Raw genomic sequence first — 14983 nt, 5'->3', positions numbered from 1 at the left:
ATACTGACTGCAGTGCAAAACTATTTAAGCCTGAGGGCTAAAAATTCTCACAGCTGCAAAAAAAAAAGAGGTTGGGAGGGGCAACTGACTTGCTCATACCTGTTTGAGGTGCTGCTACAAATTGCTGAAGACGCTTCCCACTTGCCCTGCCTTCATAAGCCCCCAGTACAAGTCCAGTCTAGCACAAAGTCAGTGAACTGGTACCCACTGCCAGGGCCATATAATTTGCCTTCATAGAAAAATATTGACCGCCAGACCTTGTTGTTAGTCATGAAAATGAACAACTCCCCAGGAAGGCAGAACTTACCCTAAATTTTAGTATAAGCCAGGACCAATCAGAATTTCCAAAACTAGCATGAGCATCATCAACCTACTTTTATGCTGACCTAAAGAGCGGGCATCTTTGAAAGGACAACAGCGTATAGACAGTGAGAGCTCAAGCTGTTGTCCTCAGAGGACATGCCAGTGCCCTTACAAAGATGAAGTGAGGTGAGCTGACCACCCTCCAGACAAGCCAGCCTGTGAGGACTGTTCTGGCCAATGCAAAACATCCAAGCAGGCTGGGGTCATCAAAAACCTTTTCCCATCCAGTAAAGACTTTTTTACTCTGATGACCTTCTGTTACATGGTTAATGTTTATATTACCATGGAAGACATGTGACTATTATTGGCTCACCAGAAGACCAGAGAAAAGAGGGCAAGACAATGGGTACACTGAACATGGTAGATGTATAGGTAGGAAATAATTAAATAATGGCTGTATGATGACATTTCTATGAAGTAGTGATGTTTCAGATGGAGATTTACAGAACTGTTGTTAGCTTCATATTATTGAGTTAACCTTGTGCAATATGACTGTTTGAGGGAAAAGTCAGGTCCCAGAGGACTCTTTCAATATGCTGTGACTGTAAGAGCACAGCAGGAGTGTGTATTTTTTATATTTGTGTAATGCAAAATAAAACCCAATGTGGAGGCAGTAGATACATGATCTTTTGAAGATCATTATTCTGTGTAAAATTCTTTGTTCAGCTCTGGTTTTTAAACCGGCTATCAGAATGATGCAGAGGCATTGCAAAATACAAAGCGGAATAACTTAGTCTTTGTTCTGTAGGTCAAGCTAAATTCATTTTAGCAGCTAGGAACAGCTTGTTGACTAATTTTTTATTCATTTTCAAAACAAACAGTACATTTCCCTAATAATCACAAGCGATTACAACTTCAAAAGCAAATTGCTACCATTTTTTTGCAAAACAATAGGAGATCAGCCAACACTATATATTTATCTTAATCTGGAGAAATTACAAAGGTGCACAGATACAGTTGCACAGCTAAAACCTATCTTTTTTCCTCTGTGTCTTTATATTTACAATTTTAGAAGCCTAAGACTTCTCTGTTTCCATTATGATCTTTTGCTTCCCTGGGAAGCAAAATCTTTAATCCTTTTAGGCAGCCTCTGAGTTTTGCCAGCCTGTATCTGAGGTTTGTTCTGTCTCAGAAAGCAAAGCCTCAGTGAAACAAAAAAATGTTTCACAAGCACATTCTTTATAAAAATGGTGTTGTAGTGGATCCTTCCAGCCTGACACTACTACTCTCATGTCTGCAACTGTATTGTTCTCTGTGAGGGCACTCTGTGCTGCCAAGTCCTCTCCATTACAGGACTGCTGGTTTTACTAGAGCATTAGAAGATCAAAAGAGATCAGTTCAAAGATTCATAAAGTTTATCCTTCTGGAGAGGAGATGCACGCGTGTTTTTTTCAGCTGTGGAATTCAGAACACCCCAAAATTGTCATAAATAGTTTTGCCCATCCTTTATCTTTGAATCAATACCCCGGTTAATTAGGCAGTGTGGAGTGGGAGGGGGAAGGTGGATAGTCTTTACTCTCTTCATGGAGGCTTTCCGCAGGTGCCAGAGTTGTGCGCTTGGCTGGAGAAGTGGGCAGCAGAGACTCAAAGCTGCAGTTCCATTTTGTGCAATATTGTGAATCCCAAATGCCCACAAACACATGAATTAACCTCTGGAATGTGACTTAAAAATTGAGAAATATAACAGCAATAAAAAAGTCAATTTTATTTCCCTTTATTTGTCTCCCTTTTTTTTAAACCTTCAGTTCAGATGTTTTTTCAGGTTTTCCCTGCAACAAGGAAGGCTAGGAGTCAATCCTGCTTAGTTACATGAAGCCAAGACACCAGCATGACTCCTAAATCTACCCTTTCAGAAAAAAAACATGAAGTAGTGAGAAACTCATGATAACATTTGCAAAGAGAAATGCTGACTTGTTCCTGAATCTGTCACTGATGTGGCTAATAGCAAGTCATTACCTAGGCTTCATGGGTCAGAAACTGATTCTCCTCCTGAGAACTTTCAACCCTAAATATCTACCTATGCTTTTCTAACATCATGTTACTGTAATGCTATGAGGTCCTGCCTAACTCTGCGGATAATCTTTGATCTTGAAATCTGGGCAGAATTGAAGTGATTCTCCAAGCTCTTTAATGTATTATGAGATTGTGCACATGCCGCATTTCAAATAATTTGGTGAGTTGAGAGAAATGTACAGAAATAGATCCATGCTCCTGAGAAGTTAATTAGACCGATACAGGATCAAGATGGGAATAATGACTAACATTTATTATCCTTAGCTGCTCCATGAAGCTTCTTTGACTGCCCCCAACAGTTTATCCGGCAAAGAGAGAAAGACTCTTGGCTGATCTGTGTGGTGCCGTCATCTTCTCCTTCATTTAGCTCAGATGTCTTTCTGCATATTCTCATCTTCCCCAGAGGGTTTTAACTCCTCTCACAAGTGGAAGCCGGTGGAGAGGCCCATGCCTGCCTTCCCCCATCTCTAGAGGTCCCATTTGCAAGGACGCCCCACGCTTCACTTTGAACAATTAAACCTGAGATGCTATGAGGGATATTGTTTTGTCATTACTGCTGGGTAGTTAAAGAGTGTTTCACAGTTGGAACAATATTTTCTTTAAAATACTTGATGTTTATTATTTCACTCTTTAAGCAATATGAGGAGGAAAGGCTGTTTACTTAGAAAGACTTTATGAAGATGCATGAGACACACCGGTGATATATAAAAACAAAGCCAGATTAATTTACCAATGTGACACTCTTTGTTTTTAGGTATACAAAAAGAAAACTGAAGCTGCCAAGAAGGAATATCTGAAGCAGTTAGCTGCCTACAGAGCAAGCCTTGTATCCAAGGTAACACATAATGTATATACATACACACACATATATATAGTGACATATTGCAAACCATTTTCAGCATTAATATGGTGCTAGGCACCATAGTATTTAGTGCAAATAGCCCTGTTTGCTATCACCTTAAACTTAGGTTTAAGCTGCAAATGCTCAATAAACACAGTCATCTCTCCATGAAAAGATATCCTTTCCCTTCTCGTCAGAGAGACAGCACTTCTCCAGGCTGGGAGTATCATCACAGTTCAACAGAGGAAGAAGATACCAGTAAGAAGACCTCAATATAACAAACATGCCATGCCAGGCAGTCACTGTTCTACCTCTAAGGGGAAAAAAAAGACATATAATACACAAAATGCCTGGTTTTGATTTTGCTTGGGTTTTTTTAAGTACTGTTTTTTTACCTTGCAATCACAATACAGAAAACGTCAAGCTCAGCTCACATAGCAAATTTTCATAAGAAAATGTGAATTTCCATTTTACACCCAGCAAGCAATTTGTGTGAGCACAGCATAGGTCACTGTAAGGCTCTATACTGGAACACACCAGTGTATCCCCAGCACACAGCTAGTAGCAGTTTTCTAAATTGGTTTATACAAACATTCTTAGTGCCCATAATTTTGTAATAGACTCTTTAAAATTTGTAGTAGACTTTAAAAAATGCAGAAGAATGTGAAATTACTGCACTGTGTCAATGTGAAAAAACAATTGAACAACTTCAGAATCATACCAGTTAGAATCACTTGGTTTGGGTCTGTCAAAACAAATTTAGATATATCTTGTTCTTACATAGATAAAATTAATTTTAGAGGTAAAGATGGAAGTATGAAGGACTGACATATGTGACATGGGTAGAACTTTTTGTTCGTGTTAAATGTTTTTGGGGTGGTTGGTCCTGCACTATACTTCTCTGTATATTATATTAATTTGTACACATTTCAGGGGAAGACTATATGATTAGCCATCCAAGGACCTTTCATGCATCTTTCTACATTATCTTAGTATATGGTCAGTGTTTGTTCTGAATTTAAAAGTCTGAAGTAGGGGTGTTACCTCATTCATTTTGGGGGATTGTGTCTTATGCATTTTAATTTTATATCTACCATCATAAATACTAATGCATTTAGTTAAAGTGATTTACAGGGTACCTTTAATTTCTGTTTTAGGGCTGTTTGGTTCTAGAAACACTTATTGCCTTCAGAAAGAGTACCACAAGGACACAAACAAACATTTTTTTTTGAAATAGCCTGCTTATTGGCAAAAGATAGGTCTAAAAAGCTCAAAATATTCCAAGAGGTTTTGAAGGAATGCATGAAGCCAACTTTTCACTTGTGAAAATAACTCATATGTCATTATTCAGCACATTGTCAACTGTTTACATAACATTCTATATAGCTCAGTTTTGAAATGGCACATATAAAAAACCTGAGATTTTTATTTTGGTTTTTTTGGGGGGAGGGAAGATAAAAAATTATATTATGGCATTTTCTGAGATTTGTTTTTAGAAAAAAAAATTAAAAGATTGTTGATCAGTTCAGTGCATGAAGCCATTTGTGCATATATTTAAATTTGTTGTTAGCCAGAAAAGCACTGGAGCATTTTCTTAACTTTTAAGCAATTATTTAAATTCTGCCCATACTGTAATGCTTTCCTCTAGTGTGGAAAGTTTCAAAATAGAAACGTAATCAAGCCGAGTACTAATTGCTTACTCTCATGAACACGCTCAATGAATCCAACAGAGCTGGCATGTAACTAAAGCAAGTCCATTTTGGAATAAGGATGTAAAATACCCAGATGTAATATTATAGCAGTATATTCTAAATTATCATTATTAAATATTTATGTGGCACCGAAAGAGTTGTAGTTCTTTAGACAAGCATGTACACATGAAGAAATATATATAATACATTATTAAGATTGTTTGGAGTCCATCTGGTCTTTTATGTCCATGTGTTATGTTATCATCCATAAAAGCTACTTTTAGAAAATTTTATTAAGATTCCAAGACCTCATTCTCAAAAGTTAAGAGACGTCAAAAGTAACATATCTTCTCCAAAAATGCTTTAATAGAATAATAATTATTTGCTCACATGGTGTTTTAAACTTTATGCTGCACTCTGTGTGACTCTGATTTCACATGCTTATAATCAGGTGTTCACCCTGGGAGCTCCTGTGTTGTATTTACTGCATGTTGTTTGACCTTGCTTCTTTATAGGATTTTCTGTGCTGCTCATCCCTACAGTGTTTTAGTGTAAAGAAATTATCAGTAATACTCTGGAGGGGGAAGTTTGTATTGTCCATATTTTCAAACACAGCTAAATCATTGTGAAATCAGGGTTTCAGTAATTTTGGATGTCCTGCTTGGGACATCTAGAACTTCATTTTTCAGAGTATTTGACTAATATTATACCTGTCATGTTCATAGCAGAGCTCCAATGACTTCAGTGTCAACTGGCTGGCAGCTATGAGATGTTCAGTTGTGCTTCACATCACATCAGGACATCCTCTTGCTATCCAAATGATACAAGTTACCCAATTATCAAACTTTCTTCCTTCTCCCCTCCCAGAGGACTCTGCCTGTGGGAAGAGGCAGGCACAAGCAGGCAAGGGTGCTGCCCAGGTCCCCTGTCTCCAGCTCAGCAGGTGCCTCACACCTCCCAAAGCAGCTGCTCTACCAGTTTCCTAACTTTTGAACACTGATTCTTCACTTTTTAAATTAAGTATAGCTAGTTTTAAACAACTAGTGAGTGTAGGGCTTGTATGTGAGTGTTTGTGTATGTTTTTCTGCATGTATTTGCAAGTCTTCATTTTTCTGAAAAGCAAAGGAATGGACATATGCCATGTTATACCTGAGTGGACCAGCCTTGGAGTTGAATTCACTGTAACCATCCTGGCCATTTGAGATGCTGGAATAGTCAGAATAGAAGATTGCAGAGGAATCTCCTTTTGCCAGGAGATTTCTTAGCCTCTGCCTGACAGGAGAATAATGAAATTCAGGAACGCTGGTTTCCATCCCAAGCTCTGGGGTGGGAGTGGACTGTCAGGTGGAGATGGTGGGCTTCTCCATGATACTCAGCCCTTTGCACCCTTCCCTTTTCTCTTCTCTTCTCTTCTCTTCTCTTCTCTTCTCTTCTCTTCTCTTCTCTTCTCTCCTCTCCTCTCCTCTCCTCTCCTCTCCTCTCCTTTCCTCTCCCCTCCTCTTCTCCCCAACAGCAAACCTTTACTTCAGCCAGTCTTTTTCCTAGTCTTTCTCTTGTCTTCTGCATCCTCACTTCTCCTTCATACACTCATAGTGACGGAAACTGGAGATGAACATGAGGGACAGACTACCTGGTTTTCATCATAAAGAGCAACCAGTACTGGGAAAGCCCACGTGGAGGAATAGTCTCAGCTGCTTTCTTAGATGATACACGTTTATAAATTTGAGTGTCATTTCATGGGAAGACAAGATATTAATCTTTGACACAATCTGTCATTGTCCCTTCCAGAGTTCAAGTCCCTCTTCCATTGCATCTTAAGGAAGGGCACACAACCCTTTGGGGGGCGTACTGTGCTTTCCTCTGGGTGCATTCTTGACAAAGCTGAGCAGTTCTGATTGGAGTTTGTCACACACACACAGAGAAGTCACTCACACACCTAGCATGTGTAATTTCAGACTATGTTACCTGACAAAATCATAATGAAAAGAGTGGAAGTGTCATCAGCAACTTCAGTAATAGGATTGCCAGCACATCTCTAGTACACTTTTAAATGCTTTAGTGACGTCTTTATAAAATAGGGCTACCACCCAGTAAATAAGGTAAACATATGATTGTGTAAATATGTCAGTTATGCATTAGTCCCCGTTTAATTCATCAGTTTATTTCCTTTATTTTCTCCTTTTTATAATGATTGAAATTAATGGGGCTGTTGTTGAGTTTGTTCATGTGTGTAGGAATTGATACGTAAAGTAAAAATCACATTACAAAGCATTATATCTTCTGCTATGCAGATTGCCATATTGCTTATAGTACTGACTAAGCCTTTGCATTGTAAACAAGTGTCTTTATATTTGCCCTTAGTTGCAACTTTTAGTACTATTCAGGTCCAGAAATGCAGTCTCTGGTATCTGGTAATTTGTACAGCATTACATAAAATGCTGTGAATTGCAATTTTACTTTTTCATAAAACAAGCACTTTTTCTAGCTTAACCAGCCTTTTTTCTGGCTGACATTAGAGTTTTTGCTGCATCTTTCAAATATATATATTTAATACAGATATATATGGGTAAATGTTAAACACTTTCAGATATTATATATGGGCATCTGTATATTTATATACCAAAATATGCATATTTGTATTTAGCATGCATAATATATATGTGCATATGTGATACCTATATGCATGTTAACTATAGCAGTACAAGTTTAACTCTTTGAATAGTACAAACAAGATTTCTCTTCCCTGTTTTGTTCTCTCTGGCTAAATGAATCTTTTAATTCTCTCTGTGTAGTGACACAACTTCAAGTTTCATGCAGACATGTTTTAGCAGCTATGGCTGAAGCTAAAACCTCTCAGCAAGGAGAATATTATTCAAATTCAAAATACCCAAGCATATTTCAAAACTCCGGTGTTGTAGCTAAGTCAAAGTGGTGTCCTCACTTGACATTGCAGTAAATGCATTGGACATTTTTCAGTTTTGTGGACAGTGCAAATCCTTCGGACATGTAAAATTGCATCTTGAAGTATATGGCAGACATAGCTTTTCTAGCTCATTGCCTTGCAATTACATTTCATAAAAAAACTAAAGGTCATATCTAGTAAGACTGGCATTGCCTTAATGCCATTAGCGCAGCAATTTCTAACCAGAGAGTTTCCAGGCACCCAAAATACCTGCTACACTGCCTATGTTGTAATACAATTGAACAGCCTAAGGAATTTGAGTCTCTTAAGACTGCAGTGAATATACATGAAAAAGTTTGAGCTACTTGTAAAAAGCAAAATGGAGACCATGTTAAAAAAACCACAAAACTCCAAACTCAAACAGTAAACTTGGTATTAGTTTCCCATTTCATATATGTATGTGGTGAGAGCACTTGCCTAACATATAAAACGCAAAAAAATATATCAGCTCTCCCAGGCCGTGCATCTCCCCACTGCTAAGTAAATGCAGAAGTGCAGGTGTGCTGTCTCCACGATTTGTTTTCTGTAGTCCAGTGAATCCCAAATTCTTTTCTGCATAGTGACCAGTCTTCAGCTGTAGGGGAGCACTGTATCCTGGCTCACTCCTCCCTGAAATAAGCAGCTGCTGGGGTGTAAGACATTTCTTTTGGAAATATAATTCTGAATATCTCTTGACAGAGTAGATGACTGAACTGTCTTGTCTCTTGGTCAATGCTTTTATCAGTTGGCTATTGCATACAAGGAGAGCAGCATCCCTTCTGCTGCTGGCAGAAAGGCACCTGGTTTCTACTTTTTGAGACAACAGATTTCTATATTCTATCTAGCCCCAGTCCATGCAGATGTTTTGGAATTTCATAAAAGAGTTTAGGCTGTTCTCAGTGAAAGCATCAGAGAAAGAATAAATAAAAAATACGGTTATGTTTGATGCATGATATTTTTAATTTTTTTGTAGCTATTAAAGTGCTACAAGGCATTTGGCAATATTTCCCTTAAAACAATAACCAAAAAAAACCCAGAATGATGACATACAGTTACAGCTTTTACTCTTTTTTCCATTAAACATTAGAATCCCTAGCTGGGAAAACTATAATATAAGGCCTTTACAGCAGGTACTTCATGCTTCTGTGATACCTTGGTCTTTCATTCTTTCTGGAGTTATTATGAAGTAGTCAGAAATTTTCAAGGAATAATAAATAAAATTATGTATGTGCAAGTATGTGATGCATCAGAGTATCTGGTAAGTGAACATATATATTTATAAAACAATTGTCTAATCTGATAATAACACAAATCCAACCATCTTCTTTTCTAGCAAGGAAACCCACTATCTACTGCAGCTGAAAATGTAGAGCAAACTATATTTAAGTTAATGCCATGAATTCGATTTGAGGCTAAATCATGTGAAGCTTTACCTTCAGCAGTGCAAAACCGAGAGATGCTCTCACATAATTTCTGCCAAAAATGGCAGAAATGTCTTGAGCTTGAGAGAAGCCAGATTTTGATTTGGAGAGGAACTGTGTTTATTTTTGAAGTGAGTTAATAAAACTAGATTTCACTATTAGCCTAGTGCTTCCATTTGGGGAATTAGAACACTTGTATCAAATTAAAGTTGCATATCCTTTATCACATGTACCCAGGTTACATTCATAAAACATCCATTTTTACTTACATACCCTGAATGAATCCATGACAATCCCCTGTAGATGATGACAAAATGTATATTTAGATTTGAAGATGTTCTTCTGAGCCACCTCAGCTAATTATAGATGACAACCCATGGCTTACTCCTTTGTTCTGAAACATCAAGAATGTGTCAAAAAGCTTTCTGAACTCTCTGGAGTCCCAGATGTTGTTATTGCAATAGGTGACTGGAATTAACAAAATATGAAACGTCATTTGCTAAGAGCCTCTTATGACTTAGGTAGGAAGGCAGCTGTACTGCAAATATGCATATGAGTTCTCTACCGGAGTGGATGGAGTTAAGTCAAAGGAATCTCTAAAGGAGTTAAAGAGCTAAGCAGGAAAGAGAAAACGCTGAAGAGAGAAGTCATTCTCTCATAAACAGCTTCACAGGGGTATTAATAAAATGGCTGAGCCCATGTAGGCTAGAAGAAGGGGTCCTTCTCAAGGACAGGCTTGGGGTTGGAAGTGACCTAAAATGTCAAAAATGTTAAAACTGGACAGGATTATGTGAACACAGAAAAGCTGAGAGAAGGAATAAACAATTCAAGATGTTCCTTCCACCAAAGAGACAGCAAAGACAGCAGATGCAAACTTAAGCTTAGGTAAGCTTTGTAGGAGCTGCATAAATATTCAGCCAATTTCCTTCTATCTACCTCTTTAATGTCACAGTACTGAAGATAACTCATTTAAAGCTGAGTCAGGCCTGCCTAAGTTTGATCACAGCCTGCACAGTCTGGACCTTCCTGGTACCAGCTGACATAATCACTGCTGTTACCTGAATGTAACCTTCATTCTGGTCATAGAGTCCAAAAATTGTTGAATTCCTCAGCATGGCTCAAGGACAGATACCAGTCACTAGATGTGCGCATGGCACCATCATGAAAAGGGACAGTGTGGCAACTATGTAGGTTTCTGACACATATTCGTGTAAAACCTGAATTGAGTTAAACTCTTTTCTAGGCCTTGAAATGCTCACATAGTACACATCTTGTCTACATAGACAAGTCCTTGTCTATCTAGAGAGGCTACGAAACCTCTGTTTCTCATTTAAAGAGAAGTACCTGTTTCTCATTTAAAATAAAACTATGTTACACCATTTTGGCTATATAAAAAAATCTTCTGAGGTTGGAACAGGTTATGTTCACCCACAGGTAAAGCTGTTTGCATTGATAGAAAGTTTATGCTGGCCATATTGGCCATAAGGCTCATGTCTTTGCCCTTGAGGAAGTCTTTCAGCATGTATTTAAAGGACATATAGGCATCCAATAGTACCAAGAACATTTACTGAATGTTCTGAATGTACTGAATCTATTTACTGAGTATTTTACCCTAAAGGAGAGATTAATTGCTGATGTTAATAAAGAAGTATTTTGATAATGTCTGGTCTGTAAACAACTGGAATTATATTGCTCCAACTGAAAGGCTTTGATCATTAACTGATTTTGTGAAATTGATAGAATAAGGAAAAAACTAACTTTTTTCTCTGTAAGTAAAACAACTATTGTTTCTTTGGGACAACACTGACGTTGATTTTATATTGCAAACAGCAATATTAGTTGAGCACTTCTTACTAGAATGAAATTATTGCAAAATTAATTATTTAATTCCCATATATGATGGCATCATAAGCTATAGTAGATAAGAATGCTGAATAGAAAGCATGTATGCAGTATGCAAATTGAAGATGTTCATATACATATGTTTAGATATATATCTATATGGTCCTACTTGCTGGAAACATTTCTAGCAGTAACTGCATTAATGTGTTAAAAAAGCAAAATGAAGCAAGTATATGCACTTGTAGTTTCTAGGTATGCTCTGAAGAAACACAGGTCAAAAGTAGTGCTCATCAATTGGGAATGATTCTCAGCCTCTGTTAGCCAGGCCCTGCCTGGTTTTCATGAAAAATGAAACTGACATCCAGACATTAAGACTGAAGTAACAGTGTTGGGCTCTGATCCAAATTCCTCTTAAGTTAATAGGAGACTTTCTGTTAAATTCAGTAGTGTAAGGATCAGGCCCTTACAGTTCTGCCTTGTTAAAACATGTCCTTGCTTTACTTTCAGTCACATGGATGTTGTTTATGTTCCAACAGAAATGGGGTTAGAAGAGCCAACAGTAGCCACAAGGCAGCCACAAGTTAGAATCAAAACCCATGTGTAGGTTTCAACAGCTGCTTGGTTACCCAGATATACAGGTGAGGGTTAAAGTGCAACTTTTCAAAGTGGAAGTAAAATCATATCCCAAAGGAAGCTGTGGAGACGCCAGAATGGCATCGCTAGGCTGTTGCTCTTTTCTCTGACATGACTAAATTGAGCAGGATGTCCGTACCAAAACCATTTCTCAACTGCAGGAGTGGGTTGGATGTTTGGGGGTGAGGGAAATCCCAGTGTCGCTTTCCTTTAAGGAACTGACACCCCCCTGTGCCTGAATTCAGTCCATGATAAGAAGGACCATTGGTCCCAGGGCAGTTCTCCTTAGAAAAGAATAGCACAATTGAATGAGCAATGCTTAACCCCTTAGCCTAATTTAATTTGGCAATTATGCGTAAGGAGGTTTGGCACACAATAGGACAGTAGAAGGTGGATGAGAAAGTTCACTTTGCTCTAGAATTGGAAGGAAGGGCATGAGTTTGGTGAAAACGGTGGGGAATAACTTGATTCAGCACTTCCTGAACTTTGTGCAAAATGATCAACTCTCAACAATTTCTCTGAAGAACATCACTCATCTGTATCATCACACATTTCCTTGAAAGTATGATACAAGTAGAAACATTTTGTGGACTGAGAGTCATGCACCAGTACTTGTAATTAATATAATTATATTCATTATCATCAGAGTTAACGGTAGTGGGTTTTTTTGTTTCCTTCTTTTCCCTATTTCTCTTGTACTTTCATTCTCTTTCTGTTGGGATTTCAAAATGTTCTTCCCTCTTTTTCTTTGAGTTTCAGTAAAAACAATAGATTCTCATGGACAAAAAAAAAAAAAGGTGGTTTTGTGTTATGCCTAAAGGGCAGTCATAGTTTTTATGTAGCATTCCATTGTGTTGGCCTACCTACTTTGTCTTCACCTTCTGATTTTTTTTTTTAAATTTAGGCACAGTATTAGATGATGATGTTAGATGGAGAGGCAGGTCCATAAGAAACCCTACTCCCAGCCCGTGAGTAGGCTTTGACCTAAACTTCAGAACAAGTAGAAGCCACTCAAAGAGCATAAAGGACTGTCAAGAAAAGCTAGTTTGTGGTCCTAGTGTATATTTGCTAATGTATGTGTACAATACCATGTCCTACCAGTAACTAAATATAATATTCTGTCACCCTCTAGTGGTGGGTCTACAACACCATACTTCTGATAGTAGTGATAAAAGATTTTCTCACTGCACGTCTAGTAGGAGACCTTGTTGCATGTAGAAGATACTAAGCTTCAATGTTTGGTGACCTGTGTGTACAGATTTGTAATTTTGGTCTCCACTGCATATATCTGTAAATTAATTGTATCCTATAACTTCATGCCAAAAATTAGAGATGTAAATTGTCTGTGTTGGTTTTGGATAGATTATTTAACTAAGGGGGTTGGGGGGGCGGGGGGGGTGTAAATTATTTCTGTGTTTTTCTCCTTGAATAAGGCAAGAGAAAATTGCTTGAATTCAAACCTGCAAAGCTAGGGAACATGACTGTACATTTGAAGCCCATATTGGCTAATCAAATCCCTTCTTTCTTAGTTTCTAGTTTTACCCGTAATAAAAGTCCTTATCTAAGACTGTCTGATGATGTACTGGACAGGTGCAATGCCTATTCAAATCTGTGAAAGAGTAATTGTACGTGAAATGATAGTGTGACCTATGCATCATATATACTTCTTGGTATATTTCACAGTAAAGCAACATAACAAAGCCAAAATATTTGACATCACCTATTAAATTAGCTTCAGCAATACTTAGAAAATCTGTGTTTCTGACCCAGCCCTAGAAAAAGCTGAAAGTGCGGTATGCTGGAGAATAGCATTTAATGGGTTCATTTATTAAGATCCCCAGTAACTGATAATATTGATGTGTTTTACACTAATATTGGACAAGTTGGCTTCAGATCACATATGATTTAAAGCATCCTAAGTAGCAGCAAAATACTTGGTCTGAAACTGAAGTGTTGTGCTTTTCACTGCATCAGGAGGTAGTGAAACATACAGAAAGCTGATTGACAGCTTGAGACAACTGGAACAGTCCCTTTTGATCACTTTGCAGACTCTCTTCTCAGAGGTAAAGCAAGTGTTATTTGTCTCTGGCCTGAGACTGTACGATTCCTCCTAACATAACTTGGTATTTGAAGTATTAAATTATACTAACTATCTGATATGTCTGTAATTTTATCAGTATGGCCCATGCATTCACCACTTACGTGTGAACTCAGATTTACCCAATAATTAAATTGGTTTACTATATCTTTGTTAAAGAGGTGTATGGAAGCATCTTTGTAGTCACAAATGAACTATAAGTATGTATCAGTGTGTCACAAATAGTGCCACAAAGGCTTTTTGATACGTTCTCACCAGGAGGAATTGTTTAACCAATCTGCCCTTAGACACTTCAGGAGCAATTATCCCTGCTTGGACCAGATAGGGCCTGCCAGCTACATCATGGAAAGGCAAGCTGCTTTCATGACGGGACGATGCTCTCAGTAAAACTTCAAGTTTCTCAAGAAAGGACACAACATATGCCTCCTGTAATGTATAAAGAGGTCGGGACACTCAAGAGGAGGGTCCTGACCATGCTGCTAATTAGCAAACCTGCTTCTGAATCTCTGAAATTTCAGCAAACCTGCCAGTCTTTGCTCCCACACTCACGAGAGTGTCCTAAAAATACAACTGGGAAGAGGGGGGGAAATATGTCTCATGTTGTCATGAACATTAGTTCAGTGTTTTAAAAATAATACCAAAAAAGTGGCAGATTTTGCACCTACTTTCAGGTTTTATTGTTTAGTGTCTCTGGGGTTTTCTGTCTGTATCTGAATCCTGCAAACATGCATATAATACATATTGCACACATGTACACCCACATGCAAGCAGAGCCAGGCAGATCCACAGAGGCAGAGGTTTGCATTCATTTTATCATATTCATTTAATTGTCCTTAGTTTACTGGAAAAAACAAGGGTTTTTTGCTAATGGCACTGCATGTATACTTAGGGAAAATGAAGTTACCTTTCTCATCTTTATCATCACAATTTCAATGAAGCAATTTCAGTAACACACGTGTCAGCGGATTGTTGGTGATGGTGCATCCTTCAGAAAGAATACAAATAGACTTCACTGACCCTGGAGTGCTGAGACTAACATGAAACTTACCCTGACTTGTAAACTGAGCAAACATGACATGGAGGTCACAGAATAAGGGCATATATGCATCTTTCAGCCCTTGTTTTGACAAAGTGACTTCT

General features: G+C 38.0%; 1 protein-coding gene across 4 annotated transcripts in view; it reads left to right on the top strand.

The window, feature by feature from the left end:
* The window catches only part of TOX (thymocyte selection associated high mobility group box), a 227305-nt gene that overhangs the window by 197056 nt on the left and 15266 nt on the right, over window positions 1-14983 (top strand). For all 4 annotated transcript variants that reach the window (XM_069779389.1, XM_069779392.1, XM_069779388.1 and 1 more), the window contains one exon: window positions 3131-3211. In XM_069779389.1, coding sequence (XP_069635490.1) covers window positions 3131-3211 — 81 coding nt within the window. The remainder of the gene's footprint in view (window positions 1-3130; window positions 3212-14983) is intronic.

Source organism: Haliaeetus albicilla, chromosome 3 (genome assembly GCF_947461875.1).
Source record: "Haliaeetus albicilla chromosome 3, bHalAlb1.1, whole genome shotgun sequence".
In the NCBI taxonomy this organism is placed as follows: Eukaryota; Metazoa; Chordata; class Aves; order Accipitriformes; family Accipitridae; genus Haliaeetus; species Haliaeetus albicilla.
Note: the sequence above shows the minus strand (reverse complement) of the source record. Positions and strands in the feature narration are given on the sequence as shown.